This window comes from Patagioenas fasciata, chromosome 2 (assembly GCF_037038585.1).
Source record: "Patagioenas fasciata isolate bPatFas1 chromosome 2, bPatFas1.hap1, whole genome shotgun sequence".
Lineage (NCBI taxonomy): Eukaryota > Metazoa > Chordata > Aves > Columbiformes > Columbidae > Patagioenas > Patagioenas fasciata.
Genome location: NC_092521.1, coordinates 157,950,798 through 157,969,000, shown reverse-complemented (window position 1 = coordinate 157,969,000; position 18,203 = coordinate 157,950,798). Strand labels below are relative to the sequence as shown.

General features: G+C 38.2%; 1 protein-coding gene across 3 annotated transcripts in view; it reads right to left on the bottom strand.

The window, feature by feature from the left end:
- LARP4B (La ribonucleoprotein 4B) overlaps positions 1 to 18,203 on the bottom strand; it is a 56,961-nt gene that overhangs the window by 22,037 nt on the left and 16,721 nt on the right. The window contains exons 2-6 of one of the 3 annotated variants that reach the window (XM_065829961.2): positions 16,347 to 16,481; positions 4,223 to 4,370; positions 3,871 to 4,032; positions 1,638 to 1,719; positions 631 to 767 (exon numbers count right to left, since the gene is read on the bottom strand). In XM_065829961.2, the coding sequence (XP_065686033.1) occupies positions 631 to 767; positions 1,638 to 1,719; positions 3,871 to 4,032; positions 4,223 to 4,370; positions 16,347 to 16,427 (610 nt within the window). In that variant the 5' untranslated portion in view covers positions 16,428 to 16,481. Of the gene's footprint in view, positions 1 to 630; positions 768 to 1,637; positions 1,720 to 3,870; positions 4,033 to 4,222; positions 4,371 to 5,820; positions 9,744 to 16,346; positions 16,482 to 18,203 lie in introns of those variants that run through there. The other 2 variants (XM_065829959.2, XM_065829960.2) reach the window with 2 other exon arrangements.

The window sequence follows — 18,203 nt, the reverse complement described above, 5'->3', positions numbered from 1 at the left end:
GAAGACAGTCCCCTACATATTCAGGAGCTTGATGGACAGCATCTGAGCTGCTGTATTGTTCTTCCAACAAATGTCTGGGTACTTGAAGCCACCAATCACAAACAGGTTCCATTGACCTGAAGCTCACCTGAGTGACCCAAACATTGCTGCGTTGGCCTTATTGTCTTGGTTTGGAGTATGAGGTAGATGTCTACTGTAAGATCCCTCTTGGAGATGACCCCTCTGATCTTGACCCAGAGGTGATTCCACAGTCACCATAATTGGCTTCTATACATTCAACATTCTTAACATAGAGCATGTCTCCTCCTCCTTTCTTGCCTGTCTTTACAAAACAGCCTACAGCCATCCACTTTGATCTGCCAGTCATACAAGCTATCCCACCATTTGAAGTCAAATTATTGTCATATATGCAGATAAATACTCAATACCTTAAATGTGAAGCAGCTTTGATAAAACTGCAGTCCTATAATTGTAATGATCTAAACTAGAATCTGCTTGCTCTATTTAATGCTTTACAGAAAATGCATGGCATTTTATTGCAATACATAAAGAAAGGAAGAGATTGAAAATTCAGAATAGTTTTATGGCAATAATTAAAATGCTTTCTAGCACTGAAGGGCTTTTACTTACATCGCAGCACTTCAACAATCAAATCCATATCAGTACTAAGTTTCTTGACATGATCAAGGTTTGCTACTGTCATTATTGGCACATACTGATCACTGTCCATCTGTGATATAAGGTACATGTCACTGGCAAGATTTTCTCTGTTGGGACAGAAAAAAAATAGGGAAATGTCACGGATGTAATTTTGCCAATAAACTTGAGACAAAAACTCATCACATAGTAAAATGCAGATTCCTACACTACATTTCATTTTCACCAACTCCCCAGTCTATTCACCTACTATATCTCACTTGGTAGAAAACACTAAAACATCTATTTTTTCCTTCACGCAACAGCATTGGCATCTTCCTGTTCAGGAAACACATTATCCCCACAAACATGTAATATTGTTGGGAGTTTATTACTTTAAATGACCACTGACTGCAAGTGGTTATGTGTGAGTATACAGATTAGGAATTGTTCTAGGTTATTAAGACATGTTTAGGATGTTTTATCTAGACACAAGTACTGAGAATAATTAAGTACAAGTAAATTGCTTTGATGATCTTGCATCAGTCTATACAGGAACGCATATGACTCAGAGCCCTTAATTTCTTTTTTCTTTTTTTAATTGACCCTCAAAATACAAAGGGATCTACAGATGCACATACAAAAATCACACTTAGTATCAATGCAAATTTTAAAATCAATAGCTCAAACAAAGATTACCAAATGGTTTCATTTACTCAGCTTAAATTTGCAAATAAAAAAAGTATCAGTCATAAGAATTCACCTACTCTGTAGTTGCTTGTACTACTCTCACTTCAAACCAAAATATTTGCTAGTTCATGTTTTAGGCCCAGAAGTTTCATGTAAGCTTTAAAAGGTATATTAATATGATACTCTGGAATTTGTGTGTTACATTAGCCAAATTCTCATCCTTTCCACTCAATTTTAAGTGATGGTTGAGAACCACATTAGGTACCATATCTTGTTATCCTTCAGTGTGCTACATTTAGGTATATACATACCTAGATAAACAGAATTCCAGTGTTTTTTTCAGTAATTCTCGTAAATCTTCCTGACCTTCTGGCTGCAACTGTTCGTTTCCACCTAATAATTAAAACACTTAAGTTTAAAATTTACTTCTTCTATATTACACAACACATACTTCAATCAAACCACCATGTCTATTACTGGCTGTATAACTAGTAACAAATACTCAAATTCAAGAAACGTTCATTGTGCATTAGTTCACCATGCACCAGAATTACACGGAAACACTACGACAGAAAAGAAAAACCACAGCTGACTTCACTTGTTAACCTCTGTTCTCCAAATCCATAAAAATTTGAAGTAGTTTTCGAAGAGCAGCTACAAACACTTCTCAAAGTAAATACTGAACCAATTTAGCTCGTGTATCTGTCTTCCAGTCTTAGGAAATGACCCAATTTCTATCTGACAGATCCCTGACTCATGCAGCTGACTAATACAGCAAGCGAGAAACATAAAGGCACTTCGTACTCCTAGCCTCTCTCTAAATTATTCCCACACTAATTCAAAAAAGAGTTTGAAAAATATGGTTATGAAATATCAGCAGATATCCAATCAATTAATAGATGTGTGATCAATTAACAATCTCTTGGTTAAGAAAGAGAAATACATTTCTTTCCTTATACCTAGAAGTTTTTGAATTACCGCATGGAAAACACTGATTTCATATTCATTTTAGTTTAGACCCAATATGTTGTAGTCAGTTGAGAGTAAACTAATTGTGTCAGTAAGAGAACTGTTTAAAGATCAGAAGTTTAGTGTGGCTTTTAGACATTTATAAAACATTTAGTAAGATGTTACATAAATGTAAATTAGTTTTTTTAAAAAAGTATTTTACACTATTACCATCTATACCCTTCCCTTCAGTATCTTTCACCCTTTTGTTCAGCTCTCCTTAACCTCTCTTCTTCCTAAAGCAACTTCTAATTTCCTCCCACTGTTTTGTCCTTCATACGGTCTGTTCTGATGTAGATAATGCCAACCCCTGAGAAATACACATCTCATGTACTAATCACTGTTCTCCTTCCCCATCTCCTCTTTCTTCCTTGACCAAAACCTAGCAAAGACCAAAATTATACGCATTAAAAAAAAATTTAAAAAAAAAAATCAGATTTCAGAGTAGAGATCACCTATGTTACTATTCATCAAGCAGAACAGATCTGACCTGCTGTTCAGCTGCTTTACACCACTATTTGACTCTTGCTAACAAAAATTAACTATTTTGGGTACATAAAGGACATGCTGACAAGTTGTAACACTAAGCTGAGGAACACTGTTCCCTTCTAGAGTGCTCAGCACCATTAATTTTTCTATTTGCCAGTCAGTTATTATTTAATATTCCCTAATAATACCTTTAAGTAGAGGAATCACAGAGAACTTTCAGTTTTCAACAGAAAACAAAGACGATGGCACAATGTGCATCTGATTTCAGTTGTCTTGATTTCCAACCATTATGGCTGCTATACTGGTCATTTAAAATACATGTAATAAAATCAGCTGAGCACAGTGAGCAAGGAGCAGACCTCTCATGAAATCTCAAAAATACACAGGACATTTTCCTCTTTCCCATCCCTCATCTCAGTTCAAGCAGGAAATGTACAGGCATCCTGCAGACCTTCCATCCCTTTCAGTAAAATATAAGCACAGCTCAATCTCTATGCTAGTTCCCAGAAGTTTCTTAAAACATGCCATCTAGTATAGACTAGAGCTACAAACAGTTGCACTGAAAAAATATAATGAAAGTTCATTAAAAAAGAATGCCAAGAAGTTAGACTAAATTGTTGTTTATTTTTGCATTTTTAAGTACAAGACTGATCTTTCAACACATTAACACTCGAGATACAAATGGAATGTGAATTGCATCTCAGCATCTGACCCAACTAGAACCACACAGCTTAGACAGGTAGATATCTAAATGTAAATGTCTACACTGAGGCCTTGCATTCAGAATAAAATTTCAGATAACAATGCTCATATCCAGAACTTATGATTGAGTCTGTGCAGTATCTAAGGCTGAGAGCAAAAGAGACACGATTTTTTGCGATCTGTTTAGAGAATGCATACATTTAACAACAGTGGTTTAGTTTTGCTGGTTTTCGTTTGCTTTGTTTGTTGTAGTTAAAAAAAATGATGCTCACTGTTTGAATTAAAATACAGTGTGTTTTGTTTTGTTTTAAAAACAAGTCCAAGTAAATATTAGCTTTCTCTTACCTGTCTGGGTGGTTTCATGCATAGAGTCATACTCAGAATGATCGAGAGTCAAAGGGTTCATATCTGTCTGGTCTGACACCGGAACAGCTGGTGGCGGCTCCTGCAGCTCTGTCAGCACAGCATTCTGATGCTTTTTGTCGCCATCACCACTGGCATCCAGTCCTGCAGCAGAGGTGACAAACACTCAAAAACCACTCCTCCTGATCACAGCAACATACTAGTTAAAACTAAGTCTGATGTTGCTTACACATTTGCATTCCTTTTTTTTTTTCAACAGGAAATTAAAATGGAGAAAGTTCTGCACTGAATTTTACCTTTTGCTTGAACAACAGTTAGGAACTCTTACTCATACCTTCTTTACAAGGGTCTGGAGGTTGGTCAGGTATTTCTTCCCACGCTTTGCTCACGCTACCATCAGTGGCACCACTTGCTTCCAAGTGTAACATATGATTTCCCCACACCTTTGCATTAGGATTTAACTCTGAAACCTTGGTTGACTCCTACAAAAAAGAAATGTATTTGATTATGCACTTTGTGGATGCACAGCACAGCTTCAAGTAACAGTATCAGATGTACAACTTAAGATTTCCTTTTTCTCCCACATCTGAATGCATTAACTTAATTGCCATCCCATAATCATTTCAGGTATAAAAAGAAAAAAAAACTGAGTAGTGCAGCACATAAATCATTTTACTGATTAAGAATCACCAGAACAGGTGGCCAAGCCAAGCAAACTCCAAGAAACATTTCTTGCTTTGCCTTTGACTGACTAACTCAACCTGTACTTGCCCTGGACTTCAGGCAGTTCTCTAATATACACATTAACTCAATGTTGACTACACTGAGTTATAGGTTATAGGTAATCATATAGGTAACCATTTTATAAATTGTTATATTCGTGCTTCAGAGAGATTGCTCTCTGCAGTGCCAACATCTACAGTACTTCTTTTGATAGTAACATGAGAAAGTTCTTTCTTGTTTTGCTAATGCTTGAGCAAAACTGTTAAGTTATTCCATACCCAGAATGTCATTGGTATGTTTTAATATGACGATTATATTGGGAAATAGTATTGTTCATGATAACACATAATAAAAAAGCTTATTAAAATTTGTTTCATGAATTTAAGGATGCTAGGAACATTACAGAGTTTAAGACAGTCAAATTCAATACTCCATGAAGCTTTAATTACTCTGAAACACCTGCACTCAAAATAGTCTTTATCACAGTGCACAGAAAACACATCCAGAAGGTAAAAACATCTAAAAAAAATCTCACCTTAAACACATCTACTGAATGATAAAGACTTATAAAAAGTGCACGTGTTTGACATCACTACTTGAATAGTAAAGATTCAAAGACAACAGCACATTCCATCACTTTCCATTCTTAATTCACAAAGTTGTCCCAGGAGGCAGCGAACCGAGGCTGCGGCACCGCGGCTGCTGGGAAAGGTCAGCGCAGCCGTGTGTCCCCTGCCCCAGCCTGGCTCCGGCCACATGCTCCTCCTGAAGCTGCAGAAATCAGCTCCACAATGAGCAAAAGGTGTCCTAACTGCCACCAGGCAAGAACTTGAAGATTTCAGGAAAACCGTAAACTTTTATTCCTATATGAAGGTGAAGAGAGCAGTTTGTAGAAAGTTTCCCTTCCACATACTGAAGTGTTCATCTAGAATTGAGAATCTGCAATCAAGATACTTTGCCCAACATTTAAACTTTCACACACAGTTCGCAGAACCAAAAAGAAAAAAAAACATCAATATTCAGCAACATTTTGAACTACTACATGCTGTACAGCATTCAGTTTTGCTAAGGAGAGATCGGTCAGCTTTAGGACAAAATAGCATATGATATATTTAACTACCTAATGAAAGCACAGTTTGACTTGACACATTACAATTCCTAGCTTTAGCTTGAAGCTTTAACATCAAATCACTTCTGCGGAATACTTACAAACTCATCTTTATCTTGCCATCCCCAAGTACCAACACTTTCTGGTGCCAGCAGCTGATACGAGTATCTTCCCACAGCGTATGAAGCACCTGTTGAATCTTCAGGTTCATTCTGGAAGTTTCCGCTAACTATACACAGTCTGTCATTCTTCACTGTATTGTTAGAAATTGTATTATTCCATAAAAAGCCCATCAGATAGTCACCATTACCAGCAGAAACCGTGTCAGAAAACAGCTGATTTGTCCAATCACCATTGCCAGGGTGAAGGCTGATGAAGTGTGACCATACTTCAACTTGGGGAATTTGTCTGTCCAGTTCATAGGCGTGCTCTTGGTCACTCGATACGTCCTCCATCAGAGCTAATATGCCCCGCTCGGTGCCCCGCTGAAATCGTGCGGCCCCAGGAGAGGCACTGTGTATTTCGTAGGAAGGAGTAGCAGCATATTTGTCTACCTGCTTTGGGTCAACAAAAACTCCAAGCTCTTTGTTTGAGAAAATCTTGTGATCTGACTGCATCTGTTCCCAACTTGCGGTCAAGTGAATTGGAGTATTTAATATGTAACTGGTGTTTTTCAGTTCAGTAGCCTTGGCTTCTAACTGGTTTAAATTCCCCGTGGTAAAAGCTTCTAGATTCCCAGCTGACACACTAAAACCAGGGAGGTTCTCCTCCTCTGAAGAGAGGCCGACGCACTGTTTTACTTCACCATCCTGAAGGCTACATTCACTTACATCACACATGCTGTTTTGATGCGTTTCTGATCCTACTTCAGTGAGAGGCCCAAGTGAAACTTGGGTGTTCCCAACCTCTGGTTCTGGACTGGCAGAGCGACATAACTCAGGTTGTTCCATTGGTTTATCATGCACCGAGTATGAATTTTGACACAATGAGGGTACACAATTATGGGCTTTATGTGAGTGATTAGTGTCATCTTCCATATTTTTAGTGTCATCTATCACTTTCACACTCTCATATGTGCAATTCTCCAAAGACACAGGTACAGTGGAATTAGAGTGTGTGTTCTGGTTGTGTGTCAAGCCTTTATTGCAATTCAAGATGTTTTTATCATGATCAACAACGTTAGCATCCAAATTCTGGTTTGCATTTTCTGTCTTGTTATCAATTGTCTCATCTAGGTGAACTTCAAATTTTGTCTGCTTTACAGATTCTACTATATCCCTTGCTACCTTGGCTGAGTCAGGCCCTGCATTCCACTGATTTTCCACTGTGTGGAAGGAACACACATCCTGTTGCTCATCTTGTCTACAGTTCAAATCCATTTTATTCATATCCTCATGTTCCACAGACACAGAAGAGACATTGTTTTTGTTATCTGAACTTGGATATTTGCATACTTCAACTTTCTTCCCTGCTGACTCTTGTGAAATCTGAGATTCTAGGCTGTCCTCCTTTAGGAACATTTCATCTGCACTTGAGTTATGTAGTTCATGAGATGTCAAAGTGCCACCACTTACCCTTGACTGAGTTCTTTTCAAGCTCCCATCTTCCTCAAGCATGTCACCTTTTAGCTCAATGACACTCACATGGATATCTTCATCCATGCCACTATGGTTTGCAACTTCAGTTGATGCCTTGTTTTCAGTGCAATCCTTAATTTGAGTTTGAAAATCAGAACTTTCTTCTATGTTTTCATGCATTTCAGTCATATTCAAAGCTTCACAGCTACACAAATCTGTACCTGTACATTTCTCTTTATCTTTCACAAATTCTTCCAAGATGCTGCCATGTACACTAGAGTCAGATGCAAATGTTTGGCTATCATCATACATTCTTTGAAATATTATCTTTTCCACATTTGAGTTTACTTCACTTCCTGGCTTTATGATATAGCCTTCTTCAGCACATTTTTCTACATGTTGACTCACCAAAAAAGAATCATTGTCCATTTCATGTAACTCTAATGATAATTTAAAGTCACCTCCCATGTTCTCTGCCACCTGTTCAGTATTTATTTCCCTTACAACACTTGAGGGATGCCTACTTAAACCAAACGGTACAACCTCTGAGTCATCACTTCCCTCAATTTTTCCTGAACTACATACTCCAGTGTTTGACAATACACTGGAAATACAATCACTGTGTTTCATGTTTTCTGCATTAGGGCTGCATTGGTCCTCTGCAGCAGCATCCACGAGTTCTACAGAATCACAAACTCTATGGAGTGACTCATCCCAACTGAGAGCATTACCTATGCTATATACCTCCTCGAGCTGATTCTGAGGGATGACTTCATCACATACTTTTGCTCCCAAGCCATCTGCTACTGTATTGTCAGTATTTAACCTATGACACCTGCTAACTAGCAAGTTATTATAAGAAGATTGTACGTCTACACCACAGTACGCCTTTGTTTCCTTTTCCCGCATGTTTGATCTATCCTCTTTTTCATTCTCAAACAGTTCTTTCTGTGAATTAAACTTAGCTTCCACGTGTGCCGGTTGCTGCACTGGAAACTCCTCCGCAGTGTCTAGAGGCCGTGCCATGCTGCACATTCCTTCGTCAGCAATAGCTGAGTTATCTGTGTTCACTGCAGTCTCTTCATGCTCGGCCGCTGGCACCTCTTCATCCCCGTTCAGATCTTCAGCATCAACGATACAAATACTGTAAAACTCCCTATCTTTTGTATTTTGTCTGTTGTCTACATCAAGATAGGAAAATGTTGGAGACATCTCTCTGTATGAACTTGAAACCTTTTGCAGGCTGTCACTTTTGCTGTATTCAACATTTACCCTTGTTTCATTCTGCCCGGAATGGTCACATGTAACTGCACAATCCTCCAGACAATTTCTATTTAAGGAAATTTCACCCTGTAAGCCTTTGTCTAGCATGTCTGGTACATGTGAAGTAGAAATATGATAAAACAAACAATGCTCTTCTGCAGCTACATTTTCATTATTAATATGACTATCAATATTTTCTATACTGTTCATGTCCTGACCATTACTATGAGATCTTTTAGATGTTCTATTTTTAATAACCCTATCTTTCTTTCCTTCATTTTTCTGCAGATTTCTGTATGTACCAGACACCTTCAGGAGACGACTAAAGGAATTAAAGAAGCTAAAGGGTCTGTCATATGCTCTCCTAGAGCTCTCATGGGGAGTATTCTCCATGCTTTGGTAAGATGGATATTTTGCTTTTCTATCCCAGAACCCAGATTTAGAATTTGACGCTGCGCAATCATTGCTACGAACACGTTCAGTGCCGACTATCACAGCTGCCCCATTAACCGTCCTTCCCGCTGTACGCAGATCCCAGCTTTTCACAGTTCCTAGAATGGAAGATAAAGTTTTACTTATCCTTGACTCGGGTGCTTCCTCTTCCACAGATTTTTGCAATAAGCCGGTTTTCTCCTCATTCGTGCTGTTACCCAATTCTTTACTGAAGCAGCAGCCCATGTTTAATTAGTGTCAGAGGAGTCTTCTCATTGCAAATCACCTTCCCCTATACACTAAACTAACTTTCTGCCGCTACTGAGGAGACAAGCCAACACCCAGCTGCCAAAAATAGCACACTTTAAAACCATGAGGGGTTCAGATGTCATTGCCACTCAAAGTACAGATCCCAGTTGCTGAGCAATGTTTCAGTATTTCATCATATGCATTGTAATATTCAAGCCAAATAATTCTCCTAATGAGATTACAGTCTGCTTACAAGTATTACCAAGTCTTACAAACTTACACTGTTTAATTTCCTGAAGAGTTTCCTTCATCCAAACCATTAAAATATTGAAATGACATCTTTCACAATGTCCATGTATGCCAAAAAACTGCTTAATATTGAATACAAGTCCTGCTTTCTGTGTAAGGATAAACACATTCTGGCTTCACATGTTTAAATTTGATTTGAAGACTAAACTAGTGGAAGCTATTAGATCAAATGCATTCGGGACGGTTTTCCCCTCCTCCTCCCTTCCCCCAGAGCTCAACCTACACCAAGATTACTTCTTTAGGAAAAACAGGCTAAAGATAGATAAGACCTCATGTATTCCAACGAACAGTCATTGTACACTATCAGAAGCTAATTCTGTTCCAAATATTTTTTTTATTTGTTATCTGCAAGGAAAAAAAAATACATAATACCTTCCGTGACTTACAGCACTGGAAGCGGCCTCCAGACCATCCAGCCATCTCATGGTACAGTGACAGGATTAATTGTACTTAACCTCCAAAAAATCTGTATATTATTTTATAAAAAAACCCAGGCAGATTTAAGAGGTAGTTTGACTTAACACTACTTCTTCCAAAAGTCTGTCCCCAGTATAAGTTTTCTTTGTTGTACATGAACAGCCTCACTTCTGACCTTAGGACAGGTAGAACATCTTTATACTCATGCATTTACATATTGGAAGACTTCTACTACTGGAAGTCTTTTTACTTACTGAAAAAAATAGTTCTGTTTCTTCAGAAATATAAATCCCATTAAAAAAGCTGAAAATACCAAGCAAACTTTTCTGCTCTAAACAGAGTTGTTCTTATTTGCTTTTACATAACTCTTTATCACTCAGACCTCCTCTCAAATCCATTGCTATTGTTTCAAACTTGGACCCCATCCTTCACAGGGCTTGCAGACTGTACCACTATGGCACCACTCCTTTACTTAAAAGATACTGAAAACAAAGAAGAAAGTAAGACAAGACAGACCCTTAAACTCTATTTCAAATGTTCTTTCAGCTGTACATTGAACTCAGTGCTATTTTCAACTGGTTGTGCACCTCATGGCAAGTTTAATCAAGATGTACTTGAACTAGAGTTTCAAGTTAGCCTGGCGACTTGCCTTCATTGTATTCATATAGTAGTATACAGGGGTACTGAGGTCAATAAAAGCAGTTGCCTTTCAACGAAGAGATCTATTTTAACTTCTGCTGTAAGCTATACTTGCAGGGTAAAGGCTGGGTAACACACAGAGATCCAGGCTCTAATATTCCACTACCATTGTTTTTTTTTTTTTTCAGGATTGTCATTCTGACTTATTTTACAGGTGCTTTAACAAGTCACACAGCCTACATAAGGCTTAAGACACAATTCAGTCTCATCTGTGTTATCTATATGCTCCCTGTCACCACCATGCCACAAGATTTCTGCTTTGTTTCCAAAACTCCAAGGGGAAAAAGAATAATCCATCTTTACTAGAGATGCCCACAGTCACTTTTGCCTTTCATTCTCCTTCACTTCTGACAGAAAAGTCTACTACTATCAACATACCAGAGTAAGCAGAACCAGGCTGGATTAAAGTCAGGTATAAGAAAATATTTTTTTAAAAGAGGTCTTGCTATCCCAAACTGTTCAAAATCTTAGAATAATAACCTGCAAGTACAAGGTAGTACTGAGCAAGGGCAGAAGCACTCTTAGAAATGAAAATGTTTCACTTCAGTCTGCACTGGCGCCTGCAGTTCACATTTAGAAGCACAAAACAGACCAGAGGTGAACCTGCCTTCCTTATACAGCATGAAATGCTTCTATTGTCTTCCCTGAACCTTTTGCAGGGTATTTGAATATTTATTTTGAGCCATTTATTATCCTATTTCTCAATATAAATACTCTGTGTAACACAAAGTGCAAAGCTGCAATACATCTGCCAATATACCTTTTTCTCCCCAGACAAATATTCTGCTCACAGGACAAATGAATGACAAAAAAAATAAAGTGCTTTAGATTCTTAAACACAGGTTACCATATATTTAAATGCCACGGGCAATCTCAGTTTTAGTACACGTGAAAGAATCACATTGGCTACATTTCAGGGCAAATCTCCTATTCACCACTAATCCGCTGACCACGAAAAAGATGCTCAATTGGCTGGGGAATACATTCCCTCTGCAGCAAGTCTGCTTTGAAATCGCCAAGTAAGAAAAGAGAGAGACTGTCCCCTGGCTTATCGAAGCGCCTGCAGACGCATTGTTCGGACAGACGGGTAGCCTGATGCATCATTGCTGCCATCTGCTGCATTTGTTTTAATTCTCCCGTGGGACAAAGTTATTCAACGTGCTTGGATCCAGACTTAAAACTATGCCAAGTCACTCCTCTCTGGAGCATTCCCTGGAACCACATACAGGGAAAGGGGGAGGGAGTTACTCAGAATAGTTTTTTTGAAGAAATGCCACAAGCAAACAATTCAACTGTTTTTAATGTCAGCATAAAGGCACAGTAATACTTGGAGAGTTTACAACTATTCAGAAAACACCTTCACCAGGCAAATAAATAGCAAGATTTTTTTTTCCCCCCTCTGTGATTTAGCCATTACCAACCAAGTGTTTGCTGGTGAGGAACTGAATGCCCTTAAACAGACCAGGGCAAAGTCCACTTTTCCACTGCCTTAACGAGCACTTCTGCTATCAACTAATGGGGAAAAAGTGGGTGAAGCAGTTCAGGCAAGCAGAAACTTCTTCCAGTTTTCCTGCACCCTTCTTCTATCATGCAAAGACACATTTTGTACTCATTCCTTTGGTTTTATCCAGGAGTTCCAGGGATAATTTCTATTTTTAAGCACCCATGGTGAACAGTGATTAAGTCACATTTCTCAATGCTGTTTATTGTGTAGTCACTGTTAAAACAAAAACAAACTAAACAAACAAAACCCAACAACAACAAAAAAAAACCAAACAAAAAAAGCCCACACCACACAATATAAATGTAAGCAGAAAATTCCATACTGTTGTTATGCTACATCACCTGAGGGTGGTTGTTTAACTTCCAAGACTCAGTAAGTCTGAAAAGCCTCCTGGCTCAGCTAAACACTGCCACCTGACTTGAAAAGCACTTCAAAAGAATTTGTGCTCTGCCACTTCAGAGCCCAGCTCAGCTGGGGAGTGTGTTTGTTTTGGTTTTTTTTTTCTTTATACAGATATATTCTGGCTCTGATATTTCTCACCTACTCAAAGCCTAAGCAGGTTTTCCCTCTCCATGAAACGGAACTGCTCTAAAGCAGCACTTTCATAACTTAAACAATTTTTTAAAAGAAGTATTTTAGTCCTATGTTCTGCACACACCTACTCAGAAGGCAAGTGGTCAATATGCTCATTAACAGGATTATACCTCTCTATCCGCTTCCATTTCTACATGTACCTATTCCTTGTCAAGGGATAACGGTTCATCCCACATATAGTCTTGGCTATTTTTCTTGTGTTTAAAACCAACAATATGACTGAGCTTGTATTTACAGTTCCTATAAGCATTGACAAAACTCAGTACACCACAGTTTGAAAACCCATTAACAGAAGCCCATGACAGCACCTGATAATTATTCAACTAGGGAGAGAATGGGTGACCCTCATATCACAGACACCACGTTTAAATGGCCCCATCGCAACATCCTTCACTGGAACACACTAACACTTGCAGAACCTTTTGCCACTTGATGACAAGAATCTCTTCTGAAGTGAATCTCAAATTTCCTGATCAGGTCTCCAGTTCAGTCAATCAAGGTAAGAAAATTCTTCGGTCCTTGAGAAGTGCTCTGAGAGGCCACATATTCCAATGTGGGCCCAGCAGGGGACAATTTTAGGACCAATGAGCAAGTGCCTTTAGCACTGAAAGGTTTGTTAAGTCCTGTCTGGCAGAGACAGGTCATCTAAACTACCTCCACCATGGGATTTGGGCTTTGGCCTCTTCCCTCAGAGAGTAACCTTGAATTTCTAGCAAGAAAGTGTTACTGATTGAAAAGGAATCAGTGAAATTAATCAAAAGGGAGTTAAACACTGACTTTCCTGGGTCCAGTCTGAGAAGGGCTTTCTCAGAGTCACTGTCAATCAGGATACAAAAAAAAAAGCACAAATGACAGATGTCACATGAATCACCAAGACTGCTTCTAGGTCAAAAAACACACCAGAAATACCAGCATATTTAACTCCCAAATTTATCAAAGTTAAGAATTTGCTAGTGTCCTCTAAATCACATACCTCCAATTTGTAAGTGTAACCCATTAATAAGAAATTTAAGAGGATCCTGAAGCTGCCAACTGCCTTCAATCAACTTGTGTACAAAACTACTGAAATACTGCTATTAAATACTACTAAAATCAGCCAAATTCAAGAGGAGCTGTTGTTGGAAATGAACTATACTAGGCTTGCAATCAATCTACATTAGGTATTAAATCACATATAGTTTTATAGCTACTTCAAGGCAGAAGAAATAACTTTGGCTCCCTCACCATGAAGTTAAGCCTTTGAAAACTGTGTTAATAGACAAGTGATCTCTGTATCATTAACATAAGCAACCATGGAAAGTGATTTCTGAAGGGTTCCATCACAACATCAAAACTTCTGTTTTAATTTAGTCACTATTGATTATGTGTTCAACATTACCGAGCATAGAACATGTGTTTTGTTCCTGCCATAGAAAATAGACTGGTTAAAGTAATAATTAGGAAAATGCATCTATTATTAATAAAGATATAACAAAATTACATAATCACTTGAGAATTAAGACTAGCACACAGGGAGTTATTTTTCCAGGATCTACAGATGTATCAAAATTTCCAGTAGAAATACTACAGCTTTCTTCCTAAAGTGCCACAAAAGCAGTTGGACTAGGTTATCACCAGATCCCAGCAGAAGAGCATAACCAAAATACATAAGAAATGTAATTCAAATTTCTTTTAAGTCTATAAAAAATTAAAACCTCTTAGAAATCTCCCTAGATACCATGGCAGTATGGCCCCGTACCAACTACACATTGAAAGAGGGATCATCACAGACAATCTACATCTTTTACACAGTCTATCCCTCTCATCTCAAAATTATTAAGACACGCCAAGAAACAGCAGGTGATCTGCAGTTAACATGAAGCATGTACTTGCTAAATGCAATCCAGTCAGGACTTCAGAAGTTTTTCTCCTTCCTACCACATTTTTGGAAAGATGAAAATGTCTTAATGATTTTAGTTTGCTAACTTCTTCCTGTACTCCCTGAAGTTTTTCTCAAAGTATAGCCTTGTTCCCAAAACTTGCAAGTCAAGTCCTGAAGCACTGGGAAAATATACTCACACAAGCAGGCCATCATGGAAAGGATCATCTTGAAAACAAGACTTTCAACAGCATGTATCGACTACAATTGTCATACAGCAAAATGACCTTTTGATGTTGTGCTTGTAAGAGTATGATTCTGGTATAACTTAAGCTTAATAAGCTACAGGTCTCACATTTTGGAATAAAATAGCAAAGGAAAAGCTTTCATCTCAAAATAATTAGCCATTTGAAATGCACCATTATAGCACTATGGATACATTCCAAGATATCCAAGTTGACATTAGTCTCCTCTACTAAGAGCAGATTTCTCTGAATTTGAAATAAATGGTTACTCTTTCTCCAAATAAGTATAAAAGAAGAGAAATCAAGATTTACATCCAAGTTTACCTGTAGATTTATAAAAATTCCAGTGTTATAAATTAAGAGAATTAGCATACATGTGAAGAATAATCAAACCATCTTCAATACTAATGCAGTGCACTGACAAATCTTCAAGAGCCTCTTACTCAAGTTTACACACTGGTTACTTGGAATTAATGCCTTGAGGAAAAATAAAAATTAAAAATAAATCACAAAAGCTCAACTTTCAAAAGTATGGCACAAAAGTAGGTTCAACCTTTTCGTTTACTATCCAACAGACAAAATTCACACCTGAGAAAGGTAAAACAGAGCAGAAGAAAATCCAGAATACCAATCTAACAAAAGGAAAAAAAAAAGAGGGGGGAGGGAATCAGCTTGCTTAGTAAAGAAAATCACAAGCTTGCAGTGTTTTTCAAAATGCTCCTTAGTGCTTGCTGTAAGGTAAGTTGAAGCAGCAAGCACCTGCTGCTTAGCATAGCACAGACTACCCAGGACAACATACACTGAAACCAAACCCTGCAAGATGTCCCAGGAGTAAACATTCCTCCCAATATACAGTTAATGATCAAAGATGAAAATACAATGTTATGAGCAGGGCTTACACAGAAATCAAGTATTCAGTCTTCTTGAAGGCATAGGTGAAGTTTACTGCAACATGTATACACACAGTACTATTTGCTGCATGATCTGCCAAAAGCGTCCCATAAAGCAACTTACTGGATTCCACACGGAAGCAGCAGCATGGGCCATTTGGCAGAACTGACTGAGCAAAATTCCTGTTACAGAAAGCAATTTCCTACTTCTATGGGTTTGTACCTTTTTCAGTTAGATACATTCCAAGTGCATTTCCTGTGTTTTCGTCACATGTTAATATGTGAACTGGAACTTAAGACTGGCAATTTAATTCCTGCACAGGCTAAAAAGCTCTGTATCCTAAATGAGTACAAACTGTTGTAATTCACAGTTTATTGAAATTCCCTGTAGGGCTGAAGGGAAGTTCAGCTGAGGCTCCTACTCAGTATGGAGAATCAGCCACCTTCAAGAGCTCTGTTCTAGCATTTTATGTTACAATGCTGTCAGCCAACTGTCTAAGTGTTCCGAAATACAATTTTGATTACAACATAATAAAAAAGATGTTTCATGCAACATTTATACCAGGGGAGTATGTACTTATAATACTTACTAGATGAGAACCGTCTTTAACTTCTTGTACTTGCTGCACCTGCGGTTCAGCCACAACTTTAGTGTCCTGATCAGAAGTCATGAGCTGTCTGCTTTTTGGCTGCTCAGAGAGAACTTTACTGGTCACCTTTGTAAGCTGCGGAAATAGGAAGACAAAAGATTCTGTAAGTGGTTGATGGAAATTCTGGAGAACTCCCAGCCATTCCAGCCATGCTGGTTCAGACCAAAGGCCCAAAAAACCTCCACACCACCGGGCCAGTGTTGGGCACTTGGGAGAGAATGTTCTGGCTCAAGGGAAAGACTGAGCTCAGCTCCTGTCACCGGCTGAGTGGGAGTGCAGGTGAACACCTGGCACAGCACGGGCAGGGAAATTCCACTGGGAAAGTTTCACTTGACTCTCACCTTCATTATCCAGATCAGTTTTCAAACCATGGCTTCTTCACACCACCTGGCAGACTTCACTTAATAAGTATCATTCAGTCACAAACCAACCTTTGTCTTCTACAACTACTCTTACAGTCACACCACAAATTTTAAGCAGCTGTTACAACAGTTCTGCTAGATCAGTAACACTCAACAACTTGTTCTGCTCCATCATCCCAAGATGTTATTTTATTTGATTAGGCAACTAGAAAATTGAGTAGAGTTGAAAGTCTGACAGCAACTCTGCTTTGAAATTTGAGGCTATTATTTAATACTGTGGTTTTAAAAAAACACCTAGTCTTAAAATACAATCAACACACAGAAAAATCTCATTTAAAGCATGATGTCTCAGCAAGTAAATATCGGTATGCAAAATCAGGGTAATTTTTAAAATTTTTCTTTTCTAAAAGGACTATGAGAAAGTTGTACCATACTTTTTGAGTTACTTATTTGCTCAAAAATTCCACTACTTCATCTGTAACAGGGTGTGAAAGAAATTTCTTGCCCTCAAAAGTTGGTGACACCAAACTTCAGGGTGAAGGGAAACAAAAGTATTTGCAGCACATGGAAGCTACCAGTATGATCCCATATCCCATACCCTAAAAGGAGCTTATACTGCTGAAGAACCTTGATTCCAAAACACTGGCGTTTGAAAGTGTTTCTTTCAGACTAAGGCCTTATGAACTTCCACAGAATCTCCTCTACATTACATTTTGAAATGGACAAAAGCAGAAACCTTTTATAACTTATTGAATGCATCCCAAAGTTTTCAAGTAAAAAAAATGACATTTACCTATTAACTGATTCAAACATCTGTATTATGATATTACACAGAAGATACTTTGCATATACAGTTAAACAAATATACTGACATCCCAGACAGGATGAAGTTTTCAGCTTAGATGAACAGTTGACATCAATAGCATGAAGTGATAAGCAAGTCAGCATGAAAAACATGTTTTTGAAAGAAACATACGCAATGTGTCACTGTTACATTCCCAGAAGTTTTTTTCCTAACCCCTTGCCTCTGATCTTGGAATTGAAACTAAGGGAGAAACAACACTGACCAAAAAAACCCCAGCAAACACACACACACAAAAACCAAAACAAACCACAACAAAAAACCCCAAACAAACCAAAAAAACCACCACAAAACCATCACCACACTCAAAAAGTAAAGAAAATTATACTGTCTCTCACATAGTGTTACACACATGAACACACACACAGTCCACATGGCAGGAAGTCTGGAGTTGATTCAGAATGTTTGTATTTTATGAAATAACAAAAGCCATCCTTAGGATGAAAGCAATTTTTCAAAAGCAAGTACTAAATAGCTTGACTCTGGGTTGTCAAACCCACGCATGGAAAGCTGTGTGCACATTAACACTGCAGAAGGTGTCTAAGTTTTTCACAGAATGCTTCTGATAATTAT